Below are 19,676 nucleotides of genomic sequence, written 5' to 3' on the forward strand. Positions count from 1 at the left end.
GGCCCCCCGCCCCCCCCCCCCCCCGAACTCACTGATCACATTAGTGATCATCTCACATACACACACTTAAATATTCAACTTACTACTTCAGGCTGCTTTTGTCCATTTATTGGACAATGGCTGGATAGTTAGCTACTTTTGTTGTTAAACATACTGTCAAATTATATTAAATTTTTGTCAACCGTACACAATGTTACTGACTTTTAATCTTGTTAGCTTTCTGGCTCATAGCTGAGCCAAATGGTTCTATGAGCTAAGCAGACTAGAAGTATTTTGCATTGCCATTGCATAAGAACCTTATGGGATGGTAATGATTGTTCCAGGTGTTAGTCAAACCCTCAGGTGTTACCAGGAGAACTCCAAGGAGGCCATTCATTCATGAAAATGGACACCTCATCAGACATTATCCCTTACATATCTCATTTGTCTGTACAAACATTTTGTTTAAATTCTAATTTGTGGTTTTCAGTCATTTGCACACGGGGAGCAGTTGATACTCAAAGGATAGATTTTATGGTTGATTATGTTTAAAAGCACCATTGGCCTAATATCTTCGCATCCCTTCAGTGGTCTGGTCACCTTAGTTCAAACACATTTCTCAGAGAATTATCTTGGAAATTTCAGTTTAAAAAAAATTAAAAATCAAAGAATTACCTCTGTGAATGAACTCAGCCACCTTCCTGAAGTCATCTTCCACCAAGCCTCTGGAGGTCAGAGCCGGAGAGCCAAACCTCAGACCACTGGGGCGCAAAGCGCTCTTATCCCCTACACAAACACATGTATGTGGAAACATTAAGAGTCTGGCCACTCATTAAAGCACTCTGTAGGAAAAAAAAGGTATTTACATGTATCATTCAGAGAGATAAAGGACTACTTTGCCAGTACTCTTATATACAAACAAGGCTGCATGAATAACTCCCTATCAGTAGTAAAACACACACACACACACTCTACCTGGACAGGTGTTCTTATTACAAGCGATGGCACAGGCTTCCAAAACCTTCTCAGCTCGTCCTCCATCAGTTCCTTTGCTGCGAAGGTCCAGCAGGATCAGATGGTTGTCCGAGCCGCCTACACAGGTAGAGAAAAAGAGTATTAATATAGAAGACACTACAACAGCATGTCAGTCCCCTCTGTTTTTTAATTATACATAATTATACATTTTTTAATTTTCTTCATGAGACAACATGGAGAAGTTTAAGTTAATGTTAGGTTGGTATTTTCACAGCTAAAGAAGCAGATTGTATTCATTGAAGAAAGAAAAAAAGTTATTGTAATTATAATTAATTATAAAAGAAACCCATCCAACATCTTTATCTCATAATTATAAGAAACATGGAAAATACTTTAAATTCTCATAACATCTTTTGATAATCAGTGCTAAAATGATCAGTCTGACCTAGTCCCACACGATATGAGGAAAATTTGCGATGTGCAATAACATTGTTCAACATCGCAATGACGATATGGCTTTCGATACATAAACAAATACTGAAATGTGCATACTAGTTCTATAACTTCAGAACAGGATTACAATTAAGTGTTTTAAATACTCCTAAATGAAGTTTCTACAACAGCAAAGTCACTATATAAACCCAATATTATCTCACTGGAAACAAATCTAAAATGTCAATAAAATAAATCATATTCCTAAAATCAAAATACTGAGTGATGTTTAGAAAGAATGAAAATGATCAGTCCATGTAAGTCCCTCCTCATGTCCTCGTCCCTCTTCTGCTGCTGGCTGTGATTTATTGGTACATGACAAAATAAGCTACACAGACAGCTGTTGTTTTAGCTTGTTTGTAACAATTCGATATTAGCTGAGAAAGTTCAGATCAAAATATCACTCACTTTCTACAAGTTTATGCTTCTTGAACAGGTGTATACTATGGTCTAAGTTTAATACTGGGTTTCGGTACACATTCCTAAATAAAATTATTTTTCTTATTCATCGTGTTTCAGGCAGTTTTTTGCGATGTGTTTATCATGCATGTTGATATCGCGATGCCAATGAACAGCACTGTGGCCTGTACTACGAAGCGGGGTAACTGACTTATCCAGGTAATTTCAGGACTAACTTTGTGACGTCGGGTGTAACTTCCCGGTTAACCCGTACTACGAAAATGTGGATAGGTGTTACCTGAGGTCTGTTGCCATGGCAATTTACGCTGCATCTCTAAACTGCTCCGAGCAGGTTTTGTTCGTGGTTAACTCGAGGTTATCCTGTATATGTGGACTACACACCACATCTGTACTCAGGGTTAATGATGAGAAGCAGGATATTAATACACACCGCTTCATAAAATATGTTTAGATTTCATCCCGATTTGTTCCACTGCGGTTGCAATGAAGTTCTGAACACAACAGCATTACATTCAGAGAGCGAGCACTGCAGCCTCAGTGATTTTAAAGAGGAATCTTTCGATAGTTTCGTAGATGGAGCCCATCTGTAGTCTATAATTGAATTCTCCTGAGTGTTTTCACATATTTAGATTATTTATATTTATTTTATATTTTGTCCAAAAATTAGGGAGCCAGGGTGGGGCTGATAACCGAGAAAAAAAAATCCTAGATGAAAGTGTGAAATTTACAAGAAAAAAAAAAATTCCCTGAAATTAATGTCATAAAAAATCAAAAATCACTCTGTTTTCTTCTGAATATGCCGAATCCAAGGCAAAGTCTCTTCGGTGCATGATAGTGATTGTTGGCTAAACTCAGGAGTATTTCCTCACTGCTAAATCCGATTGCAAAGTTTAATATAACTTTCCAGTGCATGCATAATACACTGCAGACGTGTGTGTGATGTTGCAGCCTTGCAAAGTGAAGTTTCTCTTAAATGTGTGACTATAATGTCAGTGAATAGGCTATTCAAGTTTTTTACTTGTAGGCTAGATTAAATTAAATTTTCTCTCGGATTATTAGGACTACCCCTCTGCTGGCTCCTTATTTTTCCCTATTACAATGGACCTTATGTGCAGTTGTAGCTTTACATCATATTACACATAAAAGAAGAGCCCATAAAATACATTATAGCGATTTGATCTACAATAAGACCACTGTGAAGATAATTAGGCTACAAATTTACTCGATGCGATGTCGTCCGCCACAATATTAGATTTAGCCGTTGACTTGTCTTTACATTCATAATTTCCTGACACTACCAACGTGCATTCCTCTGGAGAAATACGAAGCATGCGCCATTGCAAAAAAACTCTGCCTGCACGGCCAAACACACCTGTTTTAATGCGAACCAACTCCAATTAAGTTAACACGGACTCAACTAAACAACATCTTATCCACCTTCCTAGTACCGTTTAACTCCAGTGTAGGCAGTCAGAGGTCGTCAACCCTGAGTTTGCCTGATAACCCCGAGTTAACTCTGAGTAGGCTGAACTCCCTTCATAGTACAGGCCACTCATCTGACCTGGGCTTTGTAGACCAGAAGCATCAAATACATCAGAGTGTGCTTTTTGTCATAACAGTACCAACAGAGGTAAAATGCCAATGCAAGACGCCATACTAACTCAATTTAAGCTGCAGTATTCACCGACAATAGTTATAGCAAATGCTCATGTTCTCTGTGGTAAATGCATTTCACTTCTGTACGATGGAAACTGACACTGGAGATATGTTTCAATTCCATTTGCGTTTGTGGGGTGTCGATTACCCGTGACAATCTTGTAGCCGTGGTCAATAAGTGAACTGGACAGAGCTTTGCAGTTAGCAAGAACCTGCATCTGGTAGGCCTTGAACTCTGGTGTCATGGCTTGCTTGAGAGCTACAGCAACACCTGCCAGTGGAAAACATGACCCAAATCAGACAGATCCTGGCATAATTAAATAAAACTGGGAGGACAAAGCGTGATGAGAGGTATACCTGCAATTGCGTGGTTGTGTGGTCCTCCCTGCAGCCCAGGAAACACAGCTTGATTGATCAAAGACTCCAAGTTGTAGAGAGTCTCCTTCCCCTTGGCATCCACACTCCGCACTCCTGGAAGAGGGAAATGGAAAAATGTAAAGCTGGAGAAATCACAGAGTATCATTACAGAAAAAAGAAAAACAGTCTCGATGACAAAACAAAAAAAAGGGAAGTGGTTTGTTATGGCAGAGGCTTCATATTCAGGTTCTACCTTTCCTGTAGAAGATGAGTCCAGCGCGGCAGCCACGCAGTGTCTTGTGTGTTGTCGTGGAAACAATGTCGCAGCACTCAAAGGGTGAGGGCACCACTCCAGCAGCCACCAATCCACTGATATGAGCCATGTCTGCCATCAGATACGCACTGTTCTCATTAGCAATCTGCTTCATGCGGGCGTAGTCAAGGTTGCGGGAATAGCAGCTTACTCCTGGAGAAGAGAAAGAAAAAAGAAATTAATTGTGTGAAAGTAAAGACGTAATGGCCGAAGTTAGCATGCACTTTGTGTGTGTGTGTGTGTGTGTGTGTGTGTACTAAAGGACCTGCAATGATGAGTCTGGGGTGGAACAGCCGAGCGTTTTCTTGCAGTCTGTCATAGTCAATGTAGCCAGTTTCTGGATTCACCTAAAAACAGAAGACCACGTATCAAACCAGAACAGCTACATCTGACACACTGAACATGAGCACAACTGGACGGACTGTACTTTGGCCATAAGCCCATCAGAGTGAAACAACCTGAAATCACTTTGGCATCTTTATTCCATTATGTTTCAGATTTTTCCCACATTTAAATCTTGTCTTTACTGGATTCAATTTATATACACTGGGCTTTGAACTACTATCAGATTTTTATATTATAATTTTGTAAGGTTAATTTTATATATATATATATATTTCTTTTTTTTTTTAAAAGAAAAATAATGCCATCTGTTTTACATCTGCGTCTGCCAATTGAGTAAATGTAAACATCAGACATAACATTCATACTGAACCGCAAAATGTTCTTAACCAATACACTTAGCAGATTTGTTTATATTGAAGAATGTTCATGCTGAACTCATCTCCAAAATGTTCACAATCAACAGATCTTTTTCCCCCTACATTATCCACACATGGCAACAAAAGTGAAGAAACAGTTAAGGCAACTAACCCAACTTAAGCCAGGCAAGGAAACATCAGAGGACCACAGTTAAAATGTCTAGTCTGAGACAAAGCCTGAACCCAGGTCTCTGGTGTCAAGATCAAATGTTCCTGTCCACATCCTTGACTCTACAGCTTTTCTATTCTCTGTACAATCAGAACCTGACACTGTAATTGCACATTAGTTGCTTATCAAACTGTAGCAGACTGTACTAACTTCCCAGATTCCATCAAATTAAGGGCTTCTTGTTATCTTTCCCAGCTCTCATGAGGAGCGATGTGCACATACTTTCAGTGTTAAGAATAATCTTATTAAACCTTGACACTGGGCGAGTGTGTCTGGACAAATGCACAAGATTGTTCTGTACCTTATACGGCATGGACTCAAAGAAGATGGACGTTGCTGAGATTTTCTTCTTCTCAGTCATGAAGCCGTGTGTCAGGTGACCTCCGTCGGGAAGGTCTAGTCCCATGATCCTGCCGTGTGGCTCAACAACGGCCGTGTAGACAGCAAAGTTGGCGGGTGAACCTTACAAATAGGAAAGAACATAACAAGTCAGAGAGGAAACGAAGATGATGGTGTCAGAGAGACAACAAGATGAGATGAAACGGGAAAAGCAAAGAGTGCAGAAGAAGAGTTTGATGAGACAGAAAGTTAAAATACTGACACGAGTCAGATGAGTTTTAGATGTTATTCGCAATTTAGTACCTGAGTATGGCTGCACATTGACACCCCATTTCTCAGAGTCCAGACCATATGCCTCCAGCGCCCTTTTCTGACAGAGTCTCTCCAGCTCATCAACATGCTCCGTACCACCGTAGTATCTGAACACACGGATCATACTGATTATTACTGCTATACTTACTTGCTATTGAATGGATAGGATAAAGCAGAATGCACTGATAACAGGATTTAATCAAACACTTGGATTTCATAGACAAACTTGGTTGATTCTTGTACCTCTGACCAGGATATCCCTCAGAGTATTTGTTGTTCATACAGGAACCCAGAGCCTCTAGAACAGCTCGGCTGGCAAAGTTCTCAGACGCTATCAGCTCCAGACCGTACGTCTGCCTGTGCTTCTCTTTTTTTATGATGGTAAACACCTAAAACACAAATATACACAAATACTTTATTGTTCAGGGGAGAACAACAACTTGAAATAATTCTCCTTTCAGCCATTTTTTGAGAGGGTGGTTAGTACTGCTGATCCCACTGAATCATCTCTCCAGTCTCCACAACACTTATTTTTAAAATCCACTGAACACAAACCTCAGAGTCGCTGATGGACAGAGGCTCCAGCATCATCTTGTTGTGAGAATACCACGTTTCTTTGCTCAGAGTGTGGCCATTTGTTATGGACATGGTTGCTGTTTGTCTGGGCACGCAAAGAGGGGAGATAATTCAGAGACTAGACATAGTCATAAAAACAATATCCAAGAGAGACAACATATTTTTATCAAAAAGCTGCATTAAGAAAGGATTGTGTGTGTGTTATGAAAGAGTACAGCGAGTGCTTCGGCTATACAGATCCCTTATCACAGATCCATTATTCCAGTCCTAAGCCTCAGACACATGCAGCAGCACCTGTGCAGTGTTGTGCAACTACAGCTATGGCCTCATGAGTTAAACTTTGAACCAGACTGATAAGAAACTGTCACAACACAAGTAATTGAATAACTGAGACAACACATTCACTACTTCATAAAGCTTACTAATATGTGTTTGCTGCTGGGGTTGAACGACATGCACTATTTTAGTGGGAATAGTCATTTTCAGCATTTTACTTTCACTGAAAAAAATATATAAAAATGAAGATGTGATTTTTGCTCTGGGTCTGAAGCAAACAAGCACGTTCCCTTCAGTCTGAAGCTTCATTTATAATGCTATGATGGAACACTGTTTACCAAAATATTGTAGCTCCTGCGATCTGGATATTGCACTTGGCCATAATGCGATTTCAATCATATTTCCATGACTTGTTCAGTCCTAGTTTACACGTGCCAGATCTTTATGTAAGGCTACTCTCTGTCGTGTCTACGAAGTTAGAAGCCTGCACGACAGCCATGCAGCTGTTATGCTGCTAAGTTAAGTTACCCGAGCACATGACTCTGGGTCCACTGACAGAAAGAGCAGCAACAGGGGAAAACACGGATTGAAAGAGTTTGATAAACCTTTATAGTGAGGTGGACTGTGAACATATAACGAGCGTTAATAAAATATCCACATGCAAACAGTAACAACTAACTTGCTTTTTGCAGGATCCAGTTAGACTAATGGGTCAGGTGGCAAACTGCTAAATGTCATGTCATGGCTTTATAACAGGACAAATCGACAAATGGTGCCAAATAACATGTTCTTGTTGAAAATTACTTCTCTATGCCAACACACAACACAAACATTTGCGTCCGTTGTGTCTGCATTTCACTGAGCCCATGAGTCATTAATGAAGTTAGTTCACTCACCGGTCTGTGGTGCAGACTCCCACCGCTGTCACTTGTAACTAAAGCTGAACTGAAGTCAGACCATGGGGCTTCAACAAAAAACTGCTTCTCCGTGGAGGATAAAGTCCGCCAAACTTTCCACCAATCCACTCACTTCTTCTTCTTCTTTTTGAGTTTTTAATCCAGCATATTCGGTGCATTACCGCCACCCTCTGAAAGCATGATAAATCCATTTGCAGTGATATGAAATTCCTAATCAGGTAACATCATTTGATGGGTTACAGAATTTGGTGTAACACCGGTGCGGATAAAAATTACAGTGGTCCTTAATTTTGATTTAGGAGTCAAATCAGTCTTAGCACAAAGTAGGATTGTCATTAGGACTAGGAAATAACTATATGCCATTTGAGATGTTCACACAAATATTTAGCATATAGTAACCCTTTCAAGTGAGAAGAATCTCTGGAGGTTCTAATAAATGTTTCCATGTAAAATAACGATATGTTTATTGATTTATTGTTCTAAAACAGAGAACTCAGGGGTCGAAAACCTTTCCATAAAAATGTTTACTTACAGATTTGTCATTTTTATGTTTTATTGGCATTCAAACTCACCTGCATCCTTCACAGCTCAGCCGATGTCAAACATAGTGCACATTTCCTTATTGAAACAGACGTGGTTAATGTGAACATTTGATTGTATCAATACTGAATCCATCAAAGTCATGAACTTGTGTGTTGTACAGGGACTGCGGTTATTGGGACACACCTTCTGTATCAGGCATTTTCAAAATACAGAGACTGTGTAGCTGCTGCCTACTGACTTAATTTCGATGAACTTAACACTGACACTTTACTCTGAGCAGCTTTATACACACTGGCTCCGAGACTAAAACCCAGCCTTTAATCCTGTCTGGCAAAAAAAAATCAAACTCACTTCTGCGTCGTGTACCACTTAATACATTCGTCATCGTCATATTAACATCTTTGACCTCTTAGTTGTTCTTGATCTGAAACTAATGTCAGGGCCATTTTATTATTCATTCGTTTAACAGATTTAACTGTTCAGTTATATTTAGTATATTCTGAAAGTGCTGTTGCAAAGACTTTTCTGCACTGCCAGATTCTACTACTACTTTTCCAAAATAAACATCTGCTTTATTGACTCATCTCATTTTCATATCAGCAGACCCAACAGGGACTCCTGCACCTGAGGCCGGTAAATCCTGCTCTAAACCAGTGGTGACAGTTTTGTCACAGGGAAATAAAGTTAATAAAGAAATGGGCACATTTAACTGGTTTCATCATATTAATCTGAAGTATTTTCATGAATCAGTTATATACAATGTAAGATCCCAAAAAAAAAACATAGTGGCAATGCTCTGTTAGCAAAGTTGCAATTGTACAATGATAAGTATACCATTATTGTACATGTACAAGATCATAGGTTAGAAGAGGTTCATTCTGAATGTACATGAAGGCCGATGTATTCTCAATTGTAGCTTTACTTCCTGGAGGGAACAAGGAGGCCATTACTCCATGCCAAAATATTCACAACCCCTCTCTCCACTGGTGTCTCCTTAACCATTTTACAAATGGTCATATTTTACAGTAATGTCAACAGCATGGCTCCTCCTCAGTCAAATATATATATATTGCGCCAGTCCATGAACATGTGAAAATGCCTCTGATAAATACTCTTCATCATTTCAGTGAGAGGGAGCTTACTCCTCTAGCTGCTGCTGCCGCTGCATCTTTAGCTGCAAGCAGAAAATAAGAGACAGACACAGTCAGCTTGACACACAGCATGGGCACATAAACAGTGACAGTATGGAGGCTGATGTTTGAGCTCTCTGTGCTGATTACTAACCATGTTCCACTGTACACTTTCCAGCTGGCCGTTCACTAAGCCTTTGTGCTTCTTAGTTACCGTCCAGACGAGAACTAAACATTGACACTGACTGTTTGGGTACTGTGTGACTATCAGCACTATAATACTTGGAAGTTACTTCATAGAACATGTTTACATTTCAACTATGTACTGTGTGTGTGAAATATCCTGGAGAGTAATATCTCAGCTGCTAACAATAAGTTATGGTGCTGTATTGTTTCATATCTATTGTTTTTCAGATTCACTAATTTACACAAATTGTATTATTTATTCGTACATTTAGAACCTTAATTTAATTTTAGGTCGAGCTTTTAGGATTGCACACGCTTTCATTGTACTTGATGCAAAGACAACAAAGGAATTTTAATCTAGTGGTATGCACGTCAAGTTATCCATTCTTGCACACCACACAAATGACGGAGTTTAATTTACCACTCAAAGTATCTCGTAATCTTTGAAACAATTGGAGCAGCTTCACATAGAGTTTGCCAGCTGCGGCTGGCTGGCTAATTAAACTCATCTTAGCTTCATGAGTCGGTTGAAAGCACTTACTCCAGCTGACGTTTTAATGTTTCCAGCAGAGTCTTTTGAAAAAAGAGAACTCTTTAAAGGAGTCCTAAATATACACTTGCTGGATTCCTACATTACATTAGACTAAAAGACTGAGGCTAAAGCTGTCCAAAGCAAAAAGTTCCTCACCAGCTGATCCGAGTAGAAGACATGGAAATACATAAAAAACACTTTTCTGGTATTGCAGTCTTGAGGCATTTAGTCCTGGTGTTATAGTAAATATGATTTAATTCTAACGTACTGTAAACTTGTTTTGCTGCTTATCTTACTTGGACAAAAACACAGAGGTTAGATTTATGATTTATTGTTCGTATCTTCAGACACTACGTTTTCACTTTTAATGTTGGTGGTGAAGCTGAAAAACAAATGCTCCATTAACAAGGCTACACGTTAAAACATTTTAAAAATCCTAACAGGCTGAAAAGATTCATCATCACATATTTAAGCACTAACTTTTGTAGCAGATTGAGTTTGAAGTTGAGGACAGGCACGCAAAATAAATTAATTAATCAAGCGATATCGTTTTGACTCCTGCTGCTCTGAGGCTCATTTTGGAGATAAGAGACTGCTGAACCTTCACACACACACACCACAAGATTAGATGAGTCCATGGTGACCTGCAGAGTGTGTTAATGTAAATAAGCCTTCGTGACCACATCACGGTTCTAATGTGATAAATTGTGTAGAGTTTCCCCTGGAGTAGAGGAAATTTACAAGCTGTTTAATACAATCATCACTGTACAATAATAATTACCATATGACATGTTTTGCTTACCCTTTTTCTCTTCTTCTTTCTTTCTTGCCGCCTCTTCTCTCTGTTTCTTGATTATGGCAAGGCGAGCAAGGTCAGCTTTGGCCTGGTCCGTCTTCCCTGCCAAGTGCATCTTCATGTAGCGCTCCTTGGCCTTCTGCTTCTCAATCTCCTCTCTGCACCACAATGAGAGAGTGAGTGTGTGTGTGTGTGTGTGTGTGTGTGTGTGTGTGTGTGTGTGTGTGTGTGTGTGTGTGTCAAGGTGGGGAAAGTAACATAAGGAAACATTTTGACTGGATATTATAGAAACCTAATGTCAATGCTTCATACTGCTCCAAATGTCATGGCATGCAACTTCAATTTTTAATAACTACTACATGTTAAAACATGAAGTTCCCATTTAGCACTGTTACTGTATAACTTGTGCGTTTTGACATGAAACCCACACCTCTCTCTCCTTGATAACTGCCTGGGCTCATCCACCTCAATCTGTGTCACCTTCTTGGACTTCTGAGCCACTCTGTTGGGGTTCTCGATCTCTATCAAGCCCTCCACACCCGCTCTCCTCCTCTGCAAACACATCACAACACATACAGCATGAAGTGCTCTGAATACAGCAAACAATGAATGACCACATTCATAAGAAGAAGTTACAAGGAGCTCCACACATGTACACAAAATACTACCAATCAGTACTTTATTATATATATATATATATATATAACTGTGTGTGTGGTAACAGAGCAACAGAGTGACATAAACATTATGGCAGTACCAGGGAATTTTCATCATCGCTGTCATCTGATCCTGACGCTGGTAGCTTCTCCTCTGCCGTGTCGTTCGGAGCTGCACCCGCCTCCTCCGCCTCCTGCTCTTGCTAGGACATATAAATGACAGGAGAACATCATTAAACCAGCTCAAGGGTTTCTGCCTGTTAAAAGTGAGTTTTTCCCTGACAGTGTCACCAAGTATTTGCTCATGGTGCAAATTGTTGGGTCTCTGTAAATAATATTACAACGAGTACAGTCTAGACCAACTCTATATGAAAAGTGCAATGAGATAACTTCTGTAATGAATTGGCTCTATATAAATAAATGTTATTGAGTCAAATAGTGATTTGGTATTACAGGAGTACTCCAGCAGAATCAAAATCTCTTTCCAATGGAATTATGATTTTTGGGAGGAGTAGGTCAGCATTTCTGGAGCTTGACCAGTACTTTAGTGAAGAGCTGCACACACACTTGACCCTGTGTGGCACAAGATTAAAAAAGTCTTTGGATGTACACACTCCACCAACCTTTTTCCTCTCCTTCTCTGCCTTCATCTGGGCGTCTATCTCATCGGGGCTGGTGTACGTCCGCACGCGACCCTTATGGCCACCTTTCTTACCTGCGAAGATGAAAAATGACAACACACACACAGATTTGCATCCCCCTTGTACGCGACAGCGAACAGACAGGTGTCAAAGGAAGCAGAGCGGCCTATAAACATTTCTTGTTTACTGTTTAACACCATCCAAAGCTCAGATCTGTAAGTTTTAATACAGTTTATTAGTCTAATACTAAAGAGGCGTGTCGCTGTTGTGTAGCTAACAGCAGGCTAACAGATGTAAAACAACTGACTTCATCTAAATGCAGCAGGTTTTAAGATCATTCTTACCTCCTCTGGGCATTTTGACAGACGAAGCCTTTACTGTAAGCGCCCTGACAAGTAAACGCTGACACAAAACATAAGTGTTAAAAGCAGCAGCACAAACTGACAGCTGACTAAACTCACAGGCTGGATGAGTAACACAATACTCTGAGTAGTTCAAGCATTTCCCTTTTAACAAAGCTTCAGTACAGGAGGGTTTCACGCATTTAGTAAACGCGTTTGCTGGTATAAACTAAATTATGTTAATATTTCCATATAATCCCACAGTCGCCTGACTAAATGACGCGGGTTATTAAATGCAAGGACCTGAATCATGTTGTTTATCTGAAGGCAGTTTGTTTGGGTGCTAAAGTGATGCAATCTGCCAGGGGCGACAGAAAAACATCTGCGTCGGTTTAATCTCAGCAAACGTCTTTATACTGACCTGAATAGATGTTTACATGAACATATATAGCGTTTAAGTCTTTAAGAGGTAATGAAACGCCAATAAATGGAGGGTGTTTATTTGTGGCGGTGACGTCGTTCATGAGACGACAAGTTGAAATGGACCCCCACGGTGACGTCATATTACAGCGACAGAGCCTGAGACGGGTTCACCAAATAAAAACGAAAACACCGTGAGCTTTTGTTCAGTTTTGTACAAAAATTAGAGCAACATGCCCAAAGTAAAGAGGAGTCGGAAGCCGCCCCCGGACGGCTGGGAGCTTATTGAGCCCACTTTGGACGAGCTGGATCAGAAAATGAGAGAAGGTGAGACGGAAACGGTAAAAGATGATTGTCCGACGGTCCTCACAACACCTGGCCGTCTGTAGTGGAGAAATCATTTCAACCGTAACATCGCATTAACTCTAACTGTTCACAGATGCCCATTAAATTTGATTTTACAACCGATTAATAAATGTTTAATGGAAACACTAACGTTAGTTTGTTAGCACGAAACTCGCATTAATCAACGAGTCAAACGTTACTGTTGGTTGTAACGTTAGTTCAGTCAGATGCAAATGTTTAATGTTTCAGTTTTCACTTAGTGTTTTTTTAGTGATGGGCAAATGAAGCTTTTGTGAAGCACCGAACCTGAGCCAATTGTTTCGAAAATGGGTTCGTTACGCGAAGCTTCAGTTACAGTGACCTCTCATGGCGAAGTGCAAGGCTGCAGGCAAATTAGGCGGTCTTGTTGATGGACAGGAGGATTTTAATTACATACACGCACGCACCTCAATGAGCGGTGTTTGAGAAACTACTTTACTTATGTAAAGGGGGAAAAAAGACCTTTAGTTCTGAAGTATCTTTGCTTTAATCACCCTTGGATTTAAAGTATATTTACTTTGAAAATTGTTTGATGCACACACATTAAGACTGAACATGATGTTCTATTTACAAATAAAGATTGCTGAATGCCTGTATTGTGTTATTGAGGAGTGAGTGCAGGGGAAATATGGCATAGATTGGGTGTGTTTGTGTAACTATGGCAGGGGGTGATTGGGTGGGATGGGGAACACAAACACTCCGAAGATTTCGAGATGATCGAGGATGATCAGTGCCAATGAATCACCTGATTGGAGCGCAAACCATCAGTGGCAGATGTCACTGATGCTTTTGTTGTGAATGAAATCTCGTCAGACAGGTTCCAAGCTCTTGTGGAAAGTACTCGGTTAAGAGAGGAGGCAACAGATTAATGCTTTTCCTCAGAAATGATCTCACTATCCATGGCGCTATTCACACCTTAACCAGAGAGGCGTTTTAATTACCCAAGCAGGTGGAGCACCATTTTAATTTTAATTTCTTCTTACCTAATCTAACTTTCCTGATTTTCCTCTGTGTTCCAGCTGAAACGGAGCCCCATGAGGGAAAGCGGAAGGTGGAGTCCCTTTGGCCAATTTTCAGGCTGCATCATCAGCGGAGTCGATACATCTTCGACCTCTTCTATAAAAGGAAAGCCATCAGCAGAGGTAGACAGATCTGTGAAGTTTATTAGATTTTCTGCAATTACATGCCTTACATAATTTCCATGTGTAACAATTTCGTGAGAATTCAACATTTTTCAAGTCCCTAAGACTTAATTAAAGATGTTTGTCCAGCATATTTTCCGCCTTGCAAGAAGATTTTGCTCATAATTAGACATATGAAACACATTCATGGTTAGACTCTGCGTAAAAGATGCCAAACCTGTGTTGTCTTTCTGTGCGTGTCTCCTGACAGAGCTGTATGAGTACTGTATAAAGGAAGGCTATGCAGATAAGAACCTGATTGCCAAGTGGAAGAAGCAGGGCTACGAGAACCTGTGCTGCCTGCGTTGCATCCAAACACGAGACACCAACTTTGGAACCAATTGCATCTGCCGAGTTCCCAAGAGCAAGCTGGAAGTCGTAAGTCTGACAGAATTTCACTCACTATTTTAATCATTTTGAAAGACAATCCCATTGGTGCCCTTCTGCTTTACATTATTACTGCCAATGTCTAAAGAGACATGAGTGCAGATATACACTTCAAAATCAGATTTTATTGATCCCCGAGGAGAAATTCTTTGTCACAGTTGCACACAAGGCAAAAGGAATATAAAGAAAGAAAGTGGTATGTGAAGAAATATAAATATCAGAGTAAAAATGTAAAATAAAAGAAAATATATGAGTGTGATGTACAGTATTTACATAATTAAAGGAATTGTTATTGTGAACAGTAATAATGAATAAATAGTAGCAGCAGAATTGCAGCAGATAGTATTGCACACTAAGTAATTAAGCAGGTGTTATTGCACAAAACGGATAGTAATGACCAGTTTAACTTTAACTAAGTGTCCGTGTGTCAGACATTTAGAGGGAGGAGTTATAAAGCTTGATGGCCACAGGCAGGAATGACTTCTTGTGGTGTATTTTGGGGAAATGAGTCTTGCACTGAAAGTGCTCCTGTGTTTGAGCAGCACGTCATGGAGTGGGTGGGATACATTGTCCAAGATGACATGTAGTTTGAACTGTATCCTCCTCTCTGACACCACCGACAGTGTCCAGCTCCACCGCCATTATGTTACTGGTCTTACGGATCAGTTTGTTGAGTGTGACTGTCAGCGTCCGCTACCCTCAACCTGCTGCTCCAGCGTGCAACAGCAAACAGGATAGCACTGGCCACCACAGACTCATAAAACATCCTCAGCATTGTCCTGCAGATGTTGAAGGACCTCATCCTCCTCAGAAAATAGAGACGGCTTTGGCCCTTCCTGTAGAGGGCTTGAGTGTTCTTGACCCAGTCCAGTTTATTGTCAATGTGCACTCTCAGGTATTTGTAATCCTCCGCAATGTCCACACTGACGCACTGGATGGAAACAGGGTTCACTGGCGCCTTTGCGTCAGCTGTTAACCTGAGAGCTGGAGGAGGGGGGAGTAGGGGTCTCCAAGGGGGAGGGCTGGGGGACAGTGAGGTGGAGGGGGGAGTAGTGGGGTTGGAGATGTTTGAGGGCTGACAGCAGCTGATATAGTAGGGGGATGGGCAGTAGACATGGCATTAAATCTGTTAAAGAACAGATTAAGTTTGTTAGCCCTGTCCAAGCTGCCTTCAACTCCTCTGCTGCCAGTCGGTCTGAAGCCAATGATGTTACACATGCCGCTCCAGACCTCCCTCATGTTGTTCTGCTGGATTTTAAGCTCCAGCTTCCACCTATACTTCTCCTTAGCCTCCCTGATCTTGAGAGATAAAGTAAAGACAACGCTGTTAACACAGGGTGCTTTCAAAGACCTGAATGAATGATGATTTAATCTGAATGATTTAACATGCTTTGAACCATTTCACTATTTAGTTTCAAGTTTTGTTGTTTTTTACACAGCCACTGGTCTAGTTAGTTACAAGAGGCTGCTGTTTGATTGATCAAGTCAGACAAATGAGCGAGCCAGTTTTTGCTGTAATAATTTAAGAAATGGAATACTTACTGGAGGAAAGGAAAGAGTGACCGTTATCCAGTTACTTTCTTAAATGTTAAGTCCCTGTGTGCCCTCGTGGTCTAAATCCTGCTGTTTATTCCTCTCTGCAGGGAAGGATCATTGAATGCACTCACTGTGGATGCAGAGGATGCTCTGGCTAAACGCTTTTTTTTTTTTTTGGAGATCTGGCCTATTTTCCGTCGGGGATTCGGGCCTCCATCTGTGCACTCTCAAAACCCCAAAGCAACATTGTCTTCATTTCAGTCACCTGCATCAGAAACAAATCGCTGATATCTTTGCCACCATCCTCAGCTGCCCTTAAGGGGGTCAGTATTTAGTTTTCTCTTCACACTGAGGGGAGCCAAGGAGAAAACATTGAGAGGGGCCACATTGTATTGCTTACATTTGTTTTTGTGTATTTTTTCTCTTAAATATTTTGTGCCCTCAACTCCAAAAGCTCAAAGTAGGAAGTTGAGGTTAGCTGTTTCTGGGTCAGGCCTGTCATTCCAGCTAGTCACTGTGAAGGTCAAATGAAATTCTAATAATGTTTCATGTCATTTGAAGAGGGCTGGGAGAAATGCTTTTAGTTTGAAATGTCATTGTTCTAAACCTTAAAACTTTTTACTCATCATTGTTCTTGTAGTCTTATTTTAAATTAAACTCTTCTGATTTACGTCTCTTACTTTTTGGATGCAGGTTAAGTGTGGGATTCACTACAGTCTAAGCATAACATCATCATATGAATTAAAAAACAGAAAAACATGGACTGTAGAGTTGGATTGTTACATACCTCTGTAGGTAGGATAAATCACTAGAAGGTTGAAGTCCTCAAACAGAATTTTCTAATGACTCTATAAGTTAAACGTGTCAATATGTTTAGTTTGTGTGTCTGTATTTCTTTTTCTCTTGGTGACTGCTGCAGATGCTCCTTTCCTTATCAGAAAGGTGAGATTTAGCTGTTTGAGGAGAAGCTCCAAATAACTACATTGGTATGTTTTGACTAAAATATTAGTCTCTGTGTGTCTGAGCTGTGGCTTCATGAGCACAAAGCAAAATTCTATTGAGTTTCTAGAAAAACAAGGTCAACATTCCCAAAATGCTGTCATTCAGTCCCCTCTGCTTAATATGGTTTTACTACTAAGAAACAGTCACTCTTGTTGTCGACCTTATTTCCATGTTTACTGACTTCATTGGAGAAAATACAGCTTACATGTCACAGAGCAGATTGTTACTCTGTATCTTCATAATTTAAGGTTAGACTGTCCAGTGGGAAATTGCAGATATTCTTTAATTTGTGGTATTTTGTCATCTCATCTGAGGCACCAACATTTCAGAAGATCTTTAGTTCAAGGTAAATCTTATCCTGTCACTGTACAGCTGTAGAAATACTGCGCCTCCGGCCAGCTGATGTGCATGAGAGCTCTGCTTCTGTGCAGCCCTGTAAGATCACAAAGAAGCTGCTAAAGAACAAGGACCCTCCTGCATCTGAGGTGTATCTCCCATGAATGTAGCCAGCCCACTCACTCAGTCCCCGCAGATGAATGTTATTTAACAGAGTGACCAGTATTTTTCTTCAGTCTACTACCTTGCCTTCTGCTGCTCCAGCAGGGCAAGCATTTATTATTCATGACACATAAAAAGCTCACATATCCATCATAGCTAAAATCAGTCAAGAGTCTGTTTGCAATATATGCCCTTGCAAACAGACTCTTGGATGTGGCCCTTAAAAAATTGACACCAGTAGCCAGGTGGCCTTGCCCCTAAAATGATGAAATTCCAGGCCTGCTTCTCATAATGCTAAAAAATAACAGAAGAGGCTTAAACTCCAGTGACTGTGTGAAGGGTGTTTTTATTACAGTAAAAGAAAAAATACAAATATTTTTTTTCACAAAGACTACTATATCTGTTAGTAATTATATCAATTTATTATATGTAAGGAGTCAAACTGAGAAAACAACAAAACCAATTCCAATATGGACAAAATACAAATCAAATATAATCATTTAAAATTAGATTAGTGTGAAATTAGTGAATACGCCAAATACTTGAGAAAAATAATGGATCAATTATCAAATCTTAAAAAAAATTAGTAAAGTACAGAATAAAAACAAAGTAAAAGAGTAAAATGTTTGTTACATGTAAAATGAGTTGGACAACAGATGCAGTTAAAAGGTTAACAAAACCTCAACTCACAACTCTCTCTTATCATGGGACTCAAGTCCTATTCAAATACAAGTTTCATGCATTTTCATAATCAATAACACTTCATCAATTCATTCTCAGTTCTTTGCTCAAACAGTTTACAAAAAACAGTTGCAGAGATACAATGTACAACTTCTATCAAAACTACAAATTCTGTAATGATGTCTTTTAATGAGACCTGTAATATAAAAATGGTAATTTGTTATTTAGAATGAACTCAATTATTCACGTCTGATAAAATGTCTTAGCTTAAACTCCTACACCTTTCTTTGATCTTTGATCTCAAAAAAAAGTTTTTTGAGAAGTATAAAACTGTCATGTAAAAAGGTTTTTAAAAAAACTCAAATCATAGCTCGTTACTTTTTTTAGAGGAATAAAAATACGTCTAATATCTGACAACTTAAATAATTTTTCAAGTTTAAATGTTCACATACAAATGTCATGCATCTTCATCATCTTGTAAAATAATAATTAGATCAGAAACCTAAATGACTTTTCCCTAATCTGTCTCTGTTTTTATGATCATCCTTTGAAGGCGAACAAACACATAATTTGTCATTACACATACATTGTGCTCTTCTTTGCCTCAGGACATTTTCAGGATTCCTATTTACTGTTAATGTTATACTACAACTTACTAAACTGTACATAAGACAATAAAACATTGATCAAATGATGAATTTGCACTATCAATCATTTTGGAAAGGCATCATCCTCAATACCGCAATTAAATCAAAAACTCCTAATACAGTTAAAGACACTTTGGGCTTCTGTTATTTGAGTAGAGCTCGGTTGTTTCTGGGTCACTACAGATTGTACATTTCAACCAGACTTTTAATAGCTTCTTCTTTACTGTGTTTTCTCCACTCACTGGGAATTTCTCCTCTGCCCTGGAATTTTAATTTATGGTGGTCTTCCAGTTGCTCCTGAAATCGACACACAAACCATTTCCAGTATGTCAGTTTAGATGCATCAGGAGTAATCTGCCACGTAGCATACTTCTCTCCAGCATTTTGATACCGTTTGTAAGGAAAAGTCTCTTTTGAATCATGCTCGGGGTAGAAACATCCATCACTTGCAACTAAAGTTGTGCAGAAGTCGATGACCAGTTCCACTGTGTTTCTAAAGTGCCATCCCCTGATCCCAGAGGGGCGATGAAAAGGGACATTGTGTTTGTCTGGACTGTGATTTTTCATGGTGTT

General features: G+C 39.7%; 3 protein-coding genes across 4 annotated transcripts in view; 1 reads left to right on the forward strand and 2 right to left on the reverse strand.

Annotated features, from left to right (window-relative positions):
* shmt1 (serine hydroxymethyltransferase 1 (soluble)) overlaps positions 1-7,714 on the reverse strand; it is a 9,543-nt gene extending 1,829 nt beyond the window's left edge. Inside the window, exons 1-11 of one of the 2 annotated variants that reach the window (XM_046073712.1) lie at positions 7,522-7,708; positions 6,329-6,434; positions 6,017-6,162; positions 5,765-5,880; positions 5,424-5,584; positions 4,458-4,539; positions 4,133-4,345; positions 3,880-3,993; positions 3,671-3,793; positions 955-1,071; positions 655-765 (exon numbers count right to left, since the gene is read on the reverse strand). In XM_046073712.1, the coding sequence (XP_045929668.1) occupies positions 655-765; positions 955-1,071; positions 3,671-3,793; positions 3,880-3,993; positions 4,133-4,345; positions 4,458-4,539; positions 5,424-5,584; positions 5,765-5,880; positions 6,017-6,162; positions 6,329-6,421 (1,276 nt within the window). In that variant the 5' untranslated portion in view covers positions 6,422-6,434; positions 7,522-7,708. Of the gene's footprint in view, positions 1-654; positions 766-954; positions 1,072-3,670; positions 3,794-3,879; positions 3,994-4,132; positions 4,346-4,457; positions 4,540-5,423; positions 5,585-5,764; positions 5,881-6,016; positions 6,163-6,328; positions 6,435-7,521 lie in introns of both variants that reach the window. The other variant, XM_046073721.1, reaches the window with a different exon arrangement.
* Positions 7,715-7,989: 275 nt separating this feature from the next.
* On the reverse strand, positions 7,990-12,870 carry pdap1b (pdgfa associated protein 1b). The gene is made up of 7 exons (XM_046073731.1): positions 12,789-12,870; positions 12,371-12,428; positions 12,009-12,100; positions 11,487-11,588; positions 11,160-11,281; positions 10,736-10,887; positions 7,990-9,259 (listed from the first exon to the last, which is right to left on the reverse strand). Exons 2-7 carry the CDS (start codon positions 12,381-12,383, stop codon positions 9,204-9,206), a joined length of 537 nt encoding a protein of 178 aa, XP_045929687.1. The 5' UTR covers positions 12,384-12,428; positions 12,789-12,870; the 3' UTR covers positions 7,990-9,203.
* A 52-nt stretch (positions 12,871-12,922) lies between these two features.
* bud31 (BUD31 homolog) lies at positions 12,923-16,945 on the forward strand. The gene is made up of 4 exons (XM_046073742.1): positions 12,923-13,114; positions 14,191-14,313; positions 14,564-14,730; positions 16,383-16,945. Exons 1-4 carry the CDS (start codon positions 13,021-13,023, stop codon positions 16,431-16,433), a joined length of 435 nt encoding a protein of 144 aa, XP_045929698.1. The 5' UTR covers positions 12,923-13,020; the 3' UTR covers positions 16,434-16,945.
* Positions 16,946-19,676: the final 2,731 nt, after the last annotated feature.

Source organism: Micropterus dolomieu, linkage group LG02 (assembly GCF_021292245.1).
Source record: "Micropterus dolomieu isolate WLL.071019.BEF.003 ecotype Adirondacks linkage group LG02, ASM2129224v1, whole genome shotgun sequence".
Classification (NCBI taxonomy): domain Eukaryota; kingdom Metazoa; phylum Chordata; class Actinopteri; order Centrarchiformes; family Centrarchidae; genus Micropterus; species Micropterus dolomieu.

Bases quoted from the DNA above. Each gene is read 5' to 3' on its own strand.
- pdap1b (XM_046073731.1), bottom strand. The intron at 11,589-12,008 runs GTTGGTGGAGTG...TATATGTCCTAG, and splicing joins CAGAGAAGGAGAGGAAAAAG to CAAGAGCAGGAGGCGGAGGA. The intron at 11,282-11,486 runs GTACTGCCATAA...ATGTGTTTGCAG, and splicing joins GCGATGATGAAAATTCCCTG to AGGAGGAGAGCGGGTGTGGA.
- bud31 (XM_046073742.1), top strand. From the start codon at position 13,021: ATGCCCAAAGTAAAGAGGAGTCGGAAGCCGCCCCCGGACGGCTGGGAG. The intron at 13,115-14,190 runs GTGAGACGGAAA...TCTGTGTTCCAG, and splicing joins GGATCAGAAAATGAGAGAAG to CTGAAACGGAGCCCCATGAG. The intron at 14,731-16,382 runs GTAAGTCTGACA...TCCTCTCTGCAG, and splicing joins CCAAGAGCAAGCTGGAAGTC to GGAAGGATCATTGAATGCAC.